The sequence below is a fragment of the Oculina patagonica genome, chromosome 4 (assembly GCF_052425735.1).
Source record: "Oculina patagonica isolate OP01 chromosome 4, crgOcupat, whole genome shotgun sequence".
Classification (NCBI taxonomy): Eukaryota; Metazoa; Cnidaria; class Anthozoa; order Scleractinia; family Oculinidae; genus Oculina; species Oculina patagonica.
Window position 1 is genome coordinate 3,105,640 of NC_135761.1, and position 16,681 is coordinate 3,122,320.

The 16,681-nt window shown below is 38.9% G+C and overlaps 1 protein-coding gene across 2 annotated transcripts in view; it reads left to right on the forward strand.

Annotated features, from left to right (window-relative positions):
• The first annotated feature begins 1,379 nt into the window (after nucleotides 1-1,379).
• LOC144651224 (deoxynucleoside triphosphate triphosphohydrolase SAMHD1-like) overlaps nucleotides 1,380-16,681 on the forward strand; it is a 53,257-nt gene continuing 37,955 nt past the window's right edge. For both annotated transcript variants that reach the window (XM_078511137.1, XM_078511138.1), the window contains exons 1-3: nucleotides 1,380-1,534; nucleotides 10,101-10,132; nucleotides 11,015-11,117. In XM_078511137.1, the coding sequence (XP_078367263.1) occupies nucleotides 1,411-1,534; nucleotides 10,101-10,132; nucleotides 11,015-11,117 (259 nt within the window). In that variant the 5' untranslated portion in view covers nucleotides 1,380-1,410. The remainder of the gene's footprint in view (nucleotides 1,535-10,100; nucleotides 10,133-11,014; nucleotides 11,118-16,681) is intronic.

Consider the following 16,681-nt stretch of genomic DNA (forward strand, 5'->3'; position numbering starts at 1 on the left):
CCGTCACTTAAAATCCCGAGTACCCCCCCTGGGTCTCAAACACTCCGACATCGGCCGCCATTTTGTTTTGGCGCGCTTTCCGACTTTCCTGTTAATCAATTTAATTTCAGTTTTCTGCACTCAATTTCAACTTTTTGCACTCAATCTCAACTTTCTGCACTGTTTGGGATTAATTGACGTGCTCTCAGCCAATGAGCATGCAGAAATTTTTGTATGTATATTATTAGGTTTTTAATACAGTATTGCTTATGGTAATTAATTTCGAGCACCATCTGTTGCAGAAAACTCCGAGAAAGTCAATTTGATATATTTCGAGGCTCCCAGAATAGTGCCGTTGAAACGACGAAATTCCGCCTGCCGGTTTTCAAGAGTGACAAGAGTAAAATATTGAGAATTTGAACGATTTTGCCGGTTCGTTTTTACGATGGGCAATATTACGCTTATCCAACCTCGTTTCGATGCACCGAACCGGGGAGCACTGCTACCCATCTTGAGTTGTGGCCAGTGAGAATATTCACTTACTGCAAAGTGCGTTTGTTTTCTAGCTGTTGAACGGAGGTTCACGGCCTGAAGTGAGTGTTGAATCAGGTATCGGATAAATTTAAGCTCGTTCACACGAGTCGTTTTACGTATACATCAGTCTTGATGTGTTTGAGTCATAACTTTTGAGCCGGTGCCAGAAGGCAAACCGATAGCAGCTTCTTGAAAAAGGTTAAAAAGGTGAAGTAATTGAAATCTTTGTTTTGCTTGAACGTTCACTGATAATATTTATTTCAAAGCCGTTAAAAATGTGTCGGAGGCTTCGGTATGCGAATATTTCGACAGAAAGCCAGAACGTTTGTAGAATTTCTATTAATTGCTTGCATTTGCTGATCTAAAACATTATGTCTGATATATTATTAAAGATGCTTTAAATGATTCTAGTGTGCGCTGTTGACTTGATTCGCACTATTAAATTACTTAAGATTTTACATCGCGAACGACATTCGGTGACCTCAGATGTCACACGATCTTCTGTATCGTATGAGTTTCCGATGTGATGAACTGGAAGGTTGTTTTGTGATTCGAGCAAATCTTTAAGTTTTTAAATAATAAAAAAAATTGTTATATCTTTGATCATTGTGAAACGTCATCGCCTCTGCATGCATGTATATATGCGTGCCGTTTATTTTGCGTAGCACGGGAGCTCCAATCCTTTCCGACATGTTTTCCACAGTGACTGGGGCAGCAAAGGCTCTTTGGTTCTTGATTTTCATTGGTTCGTAAACAATAGCCTTTCCCTTCGAATTATAAACAAAGGCTTAGTCTTCTTTGCTGTGGGAGATGGAGCCTCATGGTACCTCCCGCTGCACAGTCTACTCGAGGGCGTCAAGATTCAATCCTTTCTTCCTACACGGAAAGACATTTGCGATGGGAAAGAAAAGAAAAAGAGGTAGCACAAATACAGACGTTCAGTCTGGAACATCAAGGGCAAAGCGCCCAAAAGAAGATCACTCCAGCAAGACATCATCGTCGGCAAATTTAAGTTCTCAGGGTAAGTAAATTTGTATTTCATTGAGGCGATTCGGCTTATTTCATTCTCGCTACGGCTTGCCAGGTTAAAAGCGAAACGACATAAAAGGGACTGTGTCACGGATTTTAGCCAGATTTAGGCATCGGAAATGACCATCAAATTTGGTGAAACATAAAAATAACCTCTTAAAACAGTGAAGGAACGTTCAAATAACACAGCAAATACAAATTAAGGTACGGATGGCCAAAAGTGACGAAGATTGAAACGGTTTGCGATATGGGTTTTTGAAATATTGTTGGGCTGAACAGTTTTCAAAGTTCATCTCGTTTGCTTGTACCTTTAAATTTTAACGCCCGGGAGTCACATTTGGTTGCAATGAAGCTGTGGTCTCGTCATTAAAATCCATAGAAGTAATTTCTTTGCAAACATTAAGTATTTGGCAAAACGGAATAAAATAAACTTCGCTCAGCCGTCACACAGTCCCTTTAAGGTCAACGAAGATAGTTGCCTGAACTTTATTCGCTAATTATTTATACTCAGTGGCTGAAAAAGCTAAAGTCATTTAATTTTTTAAGACCAGCCGCCATCTCAATCGCAATCTCTTGTTTCTCCTCAAACACTAAAAAGAAGATCCTGTTTTTTGTCGTTATAATCTTGGGGCCCAGCACCTGTTTAATGATTTAATGTCCGAGTCAAACTGTGAAAACAATTTTTTTAAATTAAATGTTGTATTTTCGATGGGGCTCTGAAATCAATCCTAATAATTTTAAAGGATGGGCATCTCGAGTACTCCTCAAATAGCAGTGCGTAATAATAATAAATGAGCAAATCGAATTCAGCGAGTGACTAACTATCGGAGGTCAGTCAAGCAACGATTCTTGGAAACACGGCAAGTCGTATTGAATATAATAGGAGCTTCCATTCTTTTGTATGCCATTGTTTTGTTATCATCACGTGATATTCCACCTGTTTATTCATCAAATGCAGAGCGCGCCGGAGAGTCAGCATTAATGTGACCTCTCACGCGAAAACGTTCCTTAGGTCTTGCCGTTTTGACACGGATAGCCGCGCGTTTGCTGTTCAGTAGCCGTGTGCACGGAAAGGGATGCCGTTTGAGCCGTGTAAGCTATCCGTGTAACATAAATTAAGGGCCGTTTGTGCCGTGTGGCCGTTCCGTGTAAAAAAATTTGTCAGCCGTTCGAGCCGTTTGACCGTTCCGTGTGAAGAAATTGACTAGCCGTTCGAGCCGTGCAGCCATTCCGTGTAAAGAAATTTACTAGCCGTTCGAGTCGTGCAGCCGTTCCGTGTAAAGAAATTTACTAGCCGTTCGAGCCGTGTAGCCGTTCCGTGTGAAGAAATTTACTAGCCGTTCAACCTTTCCATACAAAAAAAACTTTTAGCCGCTCGAGCAGCAAAAGCTATCCGTTTAAAGTTTCGTCAGCCCTTGAAGCGGCTCAAGCTACACGCTACACATACAAGAAAGTTGACAGACGTTCAAATGGCATGAGCTAAAAACTGCACCTTATTAGTAAATGTGATGTTTACAAACACCTCGTTTTAAACGGACACGGGTTTTTTTCTGCTCTTGAAATATCTTCGCTTTTATAACATTCGATCATCGATAAAAATTTTATCTAAGACTAAAAACTAAGTTCAATTCAACGAGTTACGAGAAAATGTTTCGTTGCTTGACGGAACGCAAATTTCGAGCGCTTCTGATTTGAGATCTATAGATAAATATTACCTCGTGTTACGTCAAGAGTCAAGGCAATACAGGACACGTTAGCCAAGCCAGAAACTCATAGACACTTGTGTGCTTTAAATTTGCTGAAGCATTTATTCACCAAGAAAGCACTCGCAGAAAGTAACACAGATGGTAGTCACGAGAAAAAACGCCTCGATGGCAACAAATTAAATTCTCTAAAAATACTGGTATTTAGTAAGTTCCCTGTAAGCACGCCAGAAGAAAAGGACAAAGCCTGGAGGATCATCAAGGGGAAGATTAATTCTAGGTGTCGCACAACGCGAAAAATGTCTTTGCCAGAAGCAACTCCACCAAGGTCTTCCTAGTCAATTTCATGTATTTTATTCAATCAATTTCATGTAAAGGTGTTTCTAGGATCATAAATTATTGCTTTTGTTTGTCCAGCTGTAGTAAGACTGCTTTGTACTACAAAACTTAGTTTGATAATAAAAGTACTCAAATTGCAGAAATGTATAAGAATATTTGTAGTGCCCTGACCAAACAGAATGCTTTGACTTTGAAATGATTTCGCAGCCCGGGAACAGTTAAACAATGGCGGCCTTCTTTTACAAAATTTTGTGACGCGCTTAGAAGCATAAAAGCGAAAAACTTAGAGAAAAAAAATATGCTTGAATGCTTTGACTTTGAAATGATTTCGCAGCGCGGGACAGTTGAACAATGGCGGCCTTGTTTTACAAAATTTTGTGACGCGCTTAGAAGCATAAAAGCGAAAAACTTAGAGAAAAAAATCTGCTTGGATGCTTTGACTTTGAAATGATTTCGCAGCGTGGGACAGTTAAACAATGGCGGCCTTCTTTTACAAAATGTTGTGACGCGCGTGGAAGCATAAAAGCGAAAAACTTAGAGAAAAAAAATCTGCCTGAATGCTTTGACTTTGAAATGATTTCGCAGCGCAGGACATTTAAACAATGGCGGCCTTCTTCTACTAAATTTTGTGACGCTCGTAGAAGCATAAAAGCGAAAAACTTAGAGAAAAAAATCTGCTTGGATGCTTTGACTTTGAAATGATTTCGCAGCGCGGGACAGTTGAACAATGGCGGCCTTCTTCTACTAAATTTTATGACGCGCGTAGAAGCATAAAAGCGAAAAACTTAGAGAAAAAAATCTGCTTGGATGCTTTGACTTTGAAATGATTTAGCAGCGCGGGACAGTTGAACAATGGCGGCCTTCTTCTACTGAATTTTGTGACGTGCGTAGAAGCATAAAAGCGAAAAACTTAAAGAAAAAAAATCTGCTTGAATGCTTTGACTTCGCATCGCGGGACAGTTAAACAATGGCGGCCTTCTTTTAATAAATTTTGTGACGCGCGTAGAAGCATAAAAACGACAAAACTTAGAGAAAAATCTGCTTGAATGCTTTGACTTTGAAATGATTTCTCAGCGCAGGACAGTTAAACAATGGCGGCCTTCTTCTACTAAATTTTGTGACGCGCGTAGAAGCATAAAAGCGAAAAACTTAGAGAAAAAAATCTGCTTGAATGCTTTGACTTTGAAATGATTTCTCAGCGCAGGACAGTTAAACAATGGCGGCCTTCTACTAAATTTTGTGACGCGCGTAGAAGCATAAAAGCGAAAAACTTAGAGAAAAAAATCTGCTGAGATATTCGATACAGTTTAAGATTAATTCAAAGTTTTGATTCAGAATGCAGATTTAATAGAAGAACAATTCGATTTTATGTAATCAGTGTTATTGTATTACGACTGTTTTGCGATAATATTATTCGGAGCAGTTCGAAAGAGGAGTTTTGCTATTTTGTTTAGAATGAAGCCGTTTAAACTTTTTTCATCCGCGCGGCCGTTCGACTTCATCCGTGTGAAGAAAATTTACATCCGTGTAGCCGTTCGACTTCATCCGTGTGAAGAAAATTTACATCCGTGCAGCCGTTCGACTTCATCCGTGTGAAGAAAATTTACATCCGTGTAGCCGTTCGACTTCATCCGTGCGAAAAAAAATTACATCCGTGTAGCCGTTTAACTTCATCCGTGTAACAAAAATTTACATCCGTGTAGCCGTTCGACTTCATCCGTGCGAAAAAAAATTACATCCGTGTAGTCGTTCAACTTCATCCGTGTAACAAAAATTTACATCCGTGTAGCCGTTCTCGGTATCCGTGTAGAACGGCACATCGAGCCGTTTCTCATCCGTTCGCTTGCCGCGCGTTTCGCCGAACACACGGATTCCGTAAGGAACGTTTTCGCGTGAGAGGTCACAATTTGGCAAAACATGATGCCAAAAAAGCTGTTTCAGTTTTAATTTTCACTAGCAGTCGTCACCCCGTGCCACCCAGAGGTCTTGTTTACCTGGCAATTAGCGAATATTAGGATCAATGCTGCCATCTGAGGATCGTTTACAAGATCGTTTACATCATATACGATCTGAATAACGTAGTGCGAAGCCAACTGTTGTCACCAATATACGTCGCATCGAACACGTTTAACAACTTGCTCGTTTATTATAATCGCCAACATAATCGACATGTAAAAACGTAGATCATAAACATCGTAAACACAAGTTCGTCGACATAAGATCGCAATTCATGATCAGTTCGTTAACATTCATGACCGGTTGATTGTACGTAAACATAACATCGTCGAAATTTGCCGGGTTTCATAGCCAGTCCCCTCTACTAACTATCATTGATTAGATCGTTGACATAAGCGTAAGCATGAGATCGCCGACCCAAGAACACCCCTCTGTAACAGACCTGGTGACACCCGATTTTCCACCAGGTTTTCAACACAAAATCGACCAGGGAAGTCAAAAATCCACCAGGTTGATTACTTTTTTTCACCAGGGAGGGTGATGTTATATTAAGAGGAAATCCGCCAGGACTTCGAGTAGTTATTGGACAAAATTATGTACCAAAACTATTTACACCTGATTGCAAGCTTTTGTGTTACTGCTTCAAATATCTTATCGAAAGAAATCTTTTCTAACAACACCAAACATCGAAAACAAATTTCGAAGTTCCACTGAATTCCCATGAATCGCTTAAAAGATGTGAGCTTTTGCCCATAGCTTGTGAACTTTGAATATCATTTTCTCAGACTCTGATAAGAAATTGTTGTACCAGAATTATTTTCACCTTATTGCAAACTTTTTTGCTACTGCTTCAAATATCTTATCAAAAGAAATCTTTTCTAACAACACCAAATATCGAAAACAAATTTCGAAGTTCCGCTGAATTCCACTGAATCGCTTAAGACGAATTTACAAAATGGCTGCACTTGAGATTTTTCCTATACCTTGTGAACTTTGAAATTCATTTTCTCAGACTCTGATAAGAAATTGTTGTTGGTGTTATCACGGATAACTACTTACATCTTTACCTTTTATTAAGGGTAGGAAATAACGCAATAGGATTTAAATTATTCTGGTACTTGATTTTTGTCCAACTTTAATAAATATTACTCGACTTCCTAGTGGATTCCGTCTTAAACTGAATCTAACCAATTACTGATGCAAAACTCTGTGACCCAGTATGCAATTAAGTAACTTAGCGGGGAAATCGTGTACAATTTTCCGCACCGATGTCGCCTAACGGCTGTAGATGACACCGTTTTTTCGCATTGTACGTAAACAACTGAAGTAACGTACTCTTTGTATCCTGCTCTTACATATAGAAAAGTGGCAAAGGAGAAACAGAATCGAATAAAGGCATCGGACCTAATTTCTCTTAAGGCCTTCGCGTTATACGGCAAACGGGCCGTTTTGCGATTCCCGTTCGTTCTTCTTATCGAACAGTGCATTACCGCCACTAGATCCGCAATGGGTCAAATTTAGCAAATCATTGTCGCAATGAGCCAACGAGTCACACTACTATTGACACGGTTAGTTCACCCTTGGACTTGAAGCAGTCGCCGAGTTTTATTCCTAAAATCCTCTGAAATTCTCGCACGTTTATGTCCATCAGAGTATCATACAAGGCACGCAATGCATGCAGAAGCGATGACGAACAGAATAACAAATTCCGCCAATAACCTTATGATATAAGGTGATGGACTGACGTCATCGCCTTAAAATGATTACACTTCCTTTTGATGCATGTTACTTCTCCAGTTCTTAGCAGGCCTGTAGGCAGGATTGAAACGACGGTTCTTCCGAGCGCCAAAGATCTGAAAGATGCAATCGTGTGAACGCCGAAGATGTAAGCTACGCGGGGTCCAAAAAAAAAATTAGAAAAGCCGAAATCACATTTCGTGCGTTTTGAAGGGAGTTTCATATGCAACTAGGCACCTAAAAGTAAACTTAAAAAACCACGATTATTTCTAGACTTTTTCAGTTAAAATCAAATCTCCTTATTTTTGGAAGGGAAACGTTGGAACGTCTATCAAACCCTGAAAATCTAAATACAAATTTAATTACTTTCAGTCCAGAAGGGAAATGACATAAATAATTATTATCAAAAGAACCTAGCATCAAGAGACAGATCCAGAGGCTGCCTAGCACGATAACACAGGCGCGCCTAAATTTAAACTGTGTCATCCGTTTACTGTTAAAGTTGAAAGATGTTTAAGACGGAATCCACCAGGAAGTCGAGTAATTTTTATTTAAATTGGACAAAAATCGACTACCAGAACAATTTAAATCCTATTGCGTTTATTTCCTACCCTTTATTAAAGGTAAAGATGTAAGTAATTATCTGTGATAACACCAACAATAATTTCTTATCAGAGTATGAGAAAATGAATTTCAAAGTTCACAAATTATAGGCAAAATCTCACGTGTAGCCATTTTGTAAGTCGTCTTTAAGCGATTCAGTGGAACTTCGAAATTGGTTTTCGATGTTTGGTGTTGTTAGAAAAGATTTATTTGGATAAGATATTTGAAGCAGTAACGCAAAAGTTTGCAATAAGGTGTAAATGATTTTGGTACATCAATTTCTTATCAGAGTCTTAGAAAATGAAATTCAAAGTTCACAAGCTATAGGCAAAAGCTCACGTCTTTTAAGCGATTCAGTGGAATTTAGTGGAACTTCGAAATTGGGTTTCGATGTTTGGTGTTGTTAGAAAAGATTTCTTTTGATAAGATATTTGAAGCAGTATCATAAAAGCTTGCAATGAAGTGTAAATAATGTTGGTACATAATTTTGTCCAATAACTACTCGAAGTCCTGGCGGATTCCATATGCCGGCCCTTATTCGTTGTTCCATTTTTAGAAGGTCGAAGCATAAAAAAATCTAAATAAGAAAACCGTTTGCTTATATATTTTTTACAGGTCGAATAAATTGTCTCTTCTTTCGGATTTAGCGAGCAACGAAATGTATACGTGTAAATGACTGCTGTCCTCCAGCCCCGGCCTTCTGCTAGGCATCAATAGTTTCATGCAGGTGAAAGCTTCACAAAGTACTATTTAGACAGTACTGACAATTTGAGGCAGCTTAATTAAAATTTACCGTCATACGCCACTTGAATGATCTTGAATGTACTCGAATAACTGGCGTATTTTTTTACATCCCATTGTGCCGGCGGCTGCAAAGTCAAACATGATATTTTATACATCAAGCGCCTCTCAAACTGCTCAAGGCTGCTTAATTATGTCGGTCAAGCTGATTATCCTCTGCGTAGTTATTCGATAAAACGCTGTAAAAAGTCGGGCGAAAAATACTTCCACACATTTATCTTGGGCCGCGCGCGCTGTTCCAATCGCTCTGAATCATTCAGACGTCCATTCACAAGCTCGTAATACATACAGAAAAGGAAACATATCTCTTTTGTCTCTTCAATGATGTGCATGACAGCAGAACAAGCGACCAAAACAATAGTAAAAGTTAACAATAGCCCTTATGCATGTTTACGTCAGACTGGTTACTTTCACCACCAAGCCTCGCTTTCGAAGTGCAAATTTGCAAATTTTATCATGAACGAATTCCCTAAGCAGCAAAGATGAAAAGAACACCCACGTGAAAACTGCATGAAGGTGACAGAGGGTTGATAATAATTCGCGTAAACGAGGCTTGGTGGTGAATTTTGAGCATATGACGTTATCATGCATAGGGTTTAGGTCGCTGTTTGGTAAATTACTCGACGTCTGCATAAAGTTTTCCGTCTCTAGTATCAGGTTTTCCGAAGATTTATAAAAAGTCAAATTCGAGAAAATAATTTGGTTCCTCGTTCATATTTAAACATTTTCTCGCAAAATGTAAACTAAGTTTGAATTAAAAAAATGATGCGCGCTGCCGGCCAGGCTTTCGGCGGGAAAACGTGACGGCCGTGATGAACGGAATATGCAACGGCTTTCTATGCTCCTGATTGGCTGTATTCTTCAGTTCGAGACAAAATAAAAGCTTTTTTTCAACATTTCTTTTAATATCAGTGTCACAATCATTTTTAGTCTTCATATCCTCTGCTCGCTGTTCACATGTGCATGCATTTAATTTAGCAATTATTCTTCGAATAGGAAGTAAATAACCTCTGCTGTTCACTGGAAACTCTCGTGCCCGTGTTTTTCTTGTCTTAGTATATTTAGGATTTATCAGACAGCATCCCTATTAATTAATGTCGGGAACATTGTACAAAAAATAATTGTCGTGAGATCGAATACAAAAATTATACTTATTTTAATTCTTATTAAAATTAGACTTCTCACTCTCGTTTCGAATGAGCGGAAGTCAGCTCGGCCGGTCGGCTGTTTGACAATTCGCCCGCAAAAATTACGAGCTAGCTCGTAGTTTAACTGTTAATTGAATGCATGCCATTAACAGCTTACTTGAAAAGATAATTAATCAAGTGGTTTTTCACAAAAATACTCGTTAAAATTCAGTCGTTCTTTGTAGGGCAGTTATCCTTAATAGTTTAAGTATTGCTCGTTTTTCCTTTGAAGGTGATGGCAGTTCTTTGGGAGAAAGTTTTAAGGTTTGTACAGCAATCTAAGAAAATAGTTTAGATCAGATAGGACACACTCTGCATTAACATACAGTAGACGCCGCCATCTTGGCTTCGTCTAGCAAGTTTTATAACAAATGAGTTTCTTTTTACTTAAAAATGCAAAACTACTATACATAAATTTTTATTTTATTATTTCGAGCATATTAATTTGTATGTGTATTCGTCAATTGGTCACGTGATTTATTCATTCAAAAAAATAAATAAAAATAAAAAGAACGATAACCGGAAATGGGAGCTTGACCAATGTGCAAGCATGCCAGCTGGAGCCTTTTTTTGCTAGATGCGAGCCTCTTATTGCGAGCCACTGTATTATCGCACTCACTCTTTTCTTTTACCTTTTATATCCAAGCTCTGCGCGTTGTTAACTTTATTACCCTGATATTTCGTGACAGTGCTCTGATCGGCGTTGCATTGGATCGTTTTTATACCACGCTTACTGATACCGGTACTACGTAAACTCGATCGGCTCTTTCCTATAGGCTTGCTGCTCGCAAAAATAGTCCCCGGCCGATAGGCTCGCATTTAGCCAATCCCCCCCCCCCCCCCTCACCCCACACACACACTCCACACCCTTCGCAGAGATGAAAGAACATGACAAAATTAGCTATAATACCAATTGTCAGGTCAGTTGTTATGGAGGTTTAAAAATCAAAAATAGAAGGTAATTATCAGACTAAGGTAAATAGAAAAAGCCAAAACCGTTAGCTAGAATACAGTTTTTCAGGCTACTATTTCTCAAGCGTGAGCTTTAAAGAAGGAATTTGAATTTTTAAAAATTGCTAGAATTCGTATACAATGTCTATATCGTGGTTTAAAAGAATTCGATGTTGCTTCCTTTGTTTTCTTTAGGTGTTTAATGACAGTGTCCATGGCCACATTGAACTGCATCCTCTGTTAGTAAAGATCATAGACACTCCTCAGTTTCAGAGACTCAGAAATATCAAACAACTGGGTAGGTACAACGATTTTTAAGAGTTTCCCTGCAAAAAGTTTGCAGCCGTCCTGCTGATAGAAATAATAGATACGATAGATACCAAGGAATAAATAGGGAAAGTAGTAAAGTCATAAATAGGGGAGGACTGAGCCGGACGCTATGGCGGACGCACGCTTTTCGAGAAGCTAAGCTTCTAACGCGGAACTGACCCTTTCTAATCGGCCTTTCGCCGTTTAAAACCTAGAAAAAAACTAAAAGTGAAGCTTGGAATGTCCAAAAACAAACGAGGCGAAAGAAACTCTAGCTCGAGTTCAACGGAAGCAGCTATTGACACCAAGAAACCAAGAACGATGTCAGATTCAGAGGACGCGGCAAATCTAAAACTTCTGTTGCAAAACCTAGTCAAAGAGAACAGAGAAAATTTCAGCAAACTCCATGAGGAAATCAGCTGCTTAAGACTGGACATTAAACAAGAGCTGGAAGAAGTTAAAAGAATAACGAGTGAAGTCGAAAAGAGCGTACAAGAAGCCTGGTCCACCATCGACGACATGAAGGAAGATATAAGCGCCGCCAAAGCACTTCAACTGGAAGAGATTGATAAGCTCCAAGTAGAACTACATGCGACAAATACTAAGCTCTTGGAAACATGCAAACAACTGCAGCAAGAAAAAGAGAGAAATATTGAGCTAGAAAACTACTCAAGAAGGGAAAATCTGAAATTTAATAACATCCCTGAAGCACAAAACGAGAACACCTCAACAATCACAACAAAGAAAGTAATTCTCGACATTTTAAACAATGAAATGAACGTTGACACGTCCAAAATGGCCTTTCACGCCGTACACAGGATTGGTAAGAGAAGAAATGGAAGCCGACCGCGGCCGATTATAGTAAGATTTGTCTGTAGGGAAGATCGTGATGCAGTTTTCCAAAAGAAAAAGAAGCTCCAACAAAGTGAAAGGTTTCCGGATGCTTACATTACTGCTGATTATGCAAAAGCCATTCAAGAAGAACGCAGAGCTTTAATTAAAGCCATGTTCAAAGCAAGAGGTATTGGAAAAAGTGCGAAAGTGGTGGGCCGCACACTCTATGTGGACAATCAAAAGTACACAAAGGAAAATATCCCTGAAGAATTTAATGCTCCTGAAGCTGATGATGAAGAATGCGAAGAGTGAGATGTTGTGACATTCCGGTAAGATGCTTTAACGGCATATATTCAACCTTAGAACAGTAGTGGGTCAAGCTACCGCATTACACTTGTAGAAATTTCCCAGCTGTTAAACTTTTATTGTTATTTTTGTTTACTTAGTTGTTTCTGTGTGTTAGACAGCAATTATGATAATATCCAATCTTGTTGGGCCTATTATCACAGTATTATAGTAATGGGTTTGTACACACAGTTTTTTTTCTACATTACTGTGATATGACTGAGTTTACAATATGCTCGCTGAATGTAAGAGGCTTAGTAGATGACACTAAACGTCGTGAAACCTTTAGATGGCTACGTAACAAAAAATATTCTGTTTATTTTCTTCAAGAAGTGCACTCAACTGAACAAACCTCGAAACTATGGGCAAATGAATGGGGCTATAACGCAATATTTAGCAACTGCACCAGCTCCAAAGCAGGAGTCTGCATTCTATTTAACAATAACTTCTCTTTTCAAATTCTCAAACAACGCTCCGATCCAGATGGAAGATTCGCCATAGTTGACATAAAAACAAACGAAAAAATCTTAACGCTGATTAACATTTATGCTCCGAACAAGGATGATCCTGATTTTATACAAAAAGTTATCGATCTCTTATTGGTTTTTACTTGCGATGACATTATTTTTGGCGGAGACTTCAATTTGGTTCAGGATTTAAAAAAGGATAAGAAAGGGGGCAATCCCAAAACCCATAGAAAAGCCGCACAAAGATTAAGCGAAGCCGCACTTAACCTAGACTTGACCGATATATGGAGAGATATGCATCCTGACGATAACAGATTTACATGGAGACAAAAAAATCCCGAAATACATTGCAGATTGGATTATTTTTTGATTAACCAAGGTTTGAGTACATATGTCAAAAACACTGACATCAAACCAGGATACAAAACAGATCATTCTCTGATCACTCTTTCAATAAATTTACATGTCAATCCAAGGGGACCAGGTTACTGGAAACTTAACACGTCTTTGTTAAGCGAAATTGAATAGATTGAATGAATAAAATCAACCATCGCAGCGGTACAAAAAGAATACGAGAATGATAACAATGTTGATGACTCGCTTTTTTGGGAAATGATCAAGTTGAAAGTGCGAGAAAGCTCTATAAGATATGCCAAGAGAAAGAATACACTTTTGAAGAACCAGGAAGCCAAACTAGAAAATGAGATTACTCAATTAACGAAAGTTTTGGAAAGCGAAAACACCTCGTCGCACGAAAAAAGCAAAGCAAGTGAGTCTCTTGACAATAAAAAGCGCCAGTTTGAAATCATTAATGAATACAAAACAAAAGGAACTATTATAAGAAGCAAGGCAAGATGGTATAATGAAGGCGAAAAAACAATAAATTTTTTTGAACCTAGAGAAGCGACATTACAAACAAAACAATATTGGACAGCTTGAAACATCAGAAGAGACGCTTACAAAAGACGAAGACATACTTAAGGAGTGCAAGCGCTTTTATCAAACTCTATATACATCAACTAATCCAGGAATCGACCAAAATCAGGGCGAATTATTTTTTCCCTCTACAGGCCACCAGAATAAACTAACTGCTAAAGAGTCACACTCCTACGAAAGACTACTCACTGAAAAAGAATGCCTGGAGGCGTTGCAGAAAATGAAAAATGACAAATCTCCTGGGAACGACGGCCTACCATCCGAATTCTATAAAGTGTTTTGGAAAGATATATCAACTGCCTTTATCAAAGCAATTAACCGTTCTTATAGCTGTGGAAAACTTTCAATTTCACAAAGAAGAGGAACAATTAAACTCATTCCTAAGAAAAACAGTATACTGAGTAAATTAAAAAATTGGAGGCCTTTAACTCTCTTAAACACAGGCTATTGCGAACAGACTTAAAACTGCTTTACCGAAAGTAATTAGCTATGACCAAACAGGATTTCTTAAAGAGAGGTCAATAAACGAAAACATTCGGCTGATAGAAGGTATCATAAGATACACAGAAACAGAACAAATACCGGGTCTTTTGTTATTCGAGGGTCTAACATAGGGTTTGCAATTCCCGCTTCCCGCCACCATTTTTTCCTCTTTCCCGCCATCCCGCTCGCTTCGGACGCGTCATCCCGATCCCGCCGCATTAAAATGTTTTTCCCCGACTGTTCCCAAGTTATCGTATTACAGTAGATCTTTACAGTTGCCTTGGTCAATGATTACGATAGACAGGAGTAGCTAGTTTACTTTGGTAAATCTATGGTTTACCTACTTTACTCTGAGTTGGCGTTCATTCGTTGATCTTTAATGATGCTCTGTCGTTTCTCTGAAGTATCGATGTTATTTCTTTTTCTCTGGCTGATGACCTGTTGTTGTAGTAGCTGTCCTTCCTGTCATGCTGTATTTCCATTTAACTTGGAGGGAATGCAACTAGGCTATGACGATCCACTTCGCCATTTTGATTTTTGACAGCAAGAAGCTTGCAGTTGCCTAATATGGTTAGTGCGCTGGACTCTAAATCGAGCAGTCCGGGTTCAAGCCCTGGCCAGGGTCACTGTGTTGTGTTCTTGGGCATGACACTTAACTCTCATAGTGCATCACTCCACCCAGGTGTATAAATGGGTACCAGCGAAATAATGCTGGGGGTAACCCTGCGATGGACTAGCATCCCAGGCAAAGAAAGTTAGCCTACATCAATTAATTTAAAATATTTTGTCGCCCGAAGCCGCTAAGGTCATATCGAGTGACGAAGTGAAATTTATCCAAATACGCGCCCTCTTTCGGTTATCGTTTTTCGGAAACGAAGTCGGTGACCCCCACTTTTTTTTACATTTCTGATAAAAGTAACTAATAAACTAGCTCTGGTGAAATTTTAAGAAAAATTGCAATGTTGGAAGATTTTCGCGCGAACGTCCTTAAAGACAATAGAAGCCATTCATTTAGAACAATGAACAATGAAGCCCCCCGGAGTCTTCTTTTATCGTTTATCGTCAACATCTGCTGGAAACGTGATTTTAATGGATTTTATAGAAAAAATTGACATGTTTGTGACAGGTCTTAATTATTAAAAATTAGACGGTGGTCGGACCGCAAATTGATTTTGCTGATAAGGATCAAAAATTCACACGCACGCTGATAATGACGAAAAAGTAGACTGTATAGCGACCTATAGCATCCTGTTTCCCGCCCGAAAAAGACAAGAATTCCCGCGTCTCGCCACGAAAATAGCCAACTTCCCGCCTCCCGCCAACTGCTTACAATCCCGCATCCCGCCTTTAAATTTCCTTTCATCCCGCATCCCGCCAGCGAAAACAGGCCCATCCCGCATCCCGCCAAACCTATGTTAGACCCTCTTATTCGTAGACTTTGAAAAAGCATTTGATACCTTAGAGTGGTCCTTTGTTAAGAGGACCTTTCAATTTTATAATTTTGGCCCATCTTTAATAAAATGGATCGAACTTTTCTACAAAGACATTCAAAGTAATGTACTGAACAATGGTTGGGCATCGGAATTCTTTAGTCTGGGTAGAGGGGTTAGGCAAGGATGTCCTCTCTCTCCATATATTTTTATTCTCTGTGCCGAGATACTTGCCAATGCTATGCGAAACAACAAAGACATAAAAGGAATTTTAGTAGAAGATACAGAGGTGAAAATAAGTCAATACGCAGATGACACTACTCTGATACTAAACGGTACCAAAAAATCCTTAGAGGCCTCGTTGCTTATGCTAGACGCTTTCTATAATATTTCTGGTTTAAAGATGAATAGCGAAAAAACTGAAGCTCTCTGGATCGGAGCTTTAAGCAACAACGAACAAGTTCTGTTTCCTGAAAGAAATCTAAAATGGGCCAAAGATTCAGTTAAAGCTTTGGGTGTGTGGTTCACTATAAACAGTACAAAATCCTTAGCGTTAAACTATAAAGAAAAAATGGAGAAAATAAGGAACATTACTGAAAACTGGACAGCGCGGCGCCTAACTATGTTCGGAAGAATAACAATCATCAAAACGTTCTTAGTATCTCAACTTGTTTATATTTTGACGCCTCTTCCAACACACCATAGTGCCTTGAAAGATATCAACACTTTGTTCTATAAATTTCTATGGGACGGTAAAGGCGACAAGATTAAACGCTCAATAATGATAAATGACTACAAAGAAGGAGGTGCCAGAATGATAGACATTGTGACCTTTAACCAATCATTAAAGGTAACGTGGATAAAGAAATATCTAGACTTGAGTAACAATGGTAAATGGAAAAAACTTTTCTGTTCCACATTTCGTAAGCTAGGTATACACAATGCCTTTAAATGTAATCTAGATAAAAAGGATATACGAGAAATGAATATACAAGATATGTTTTTAAGAGAACTTCTTGAAATTTGGTCAGATATCAGTTTTAAGAACAGTCCTTCGT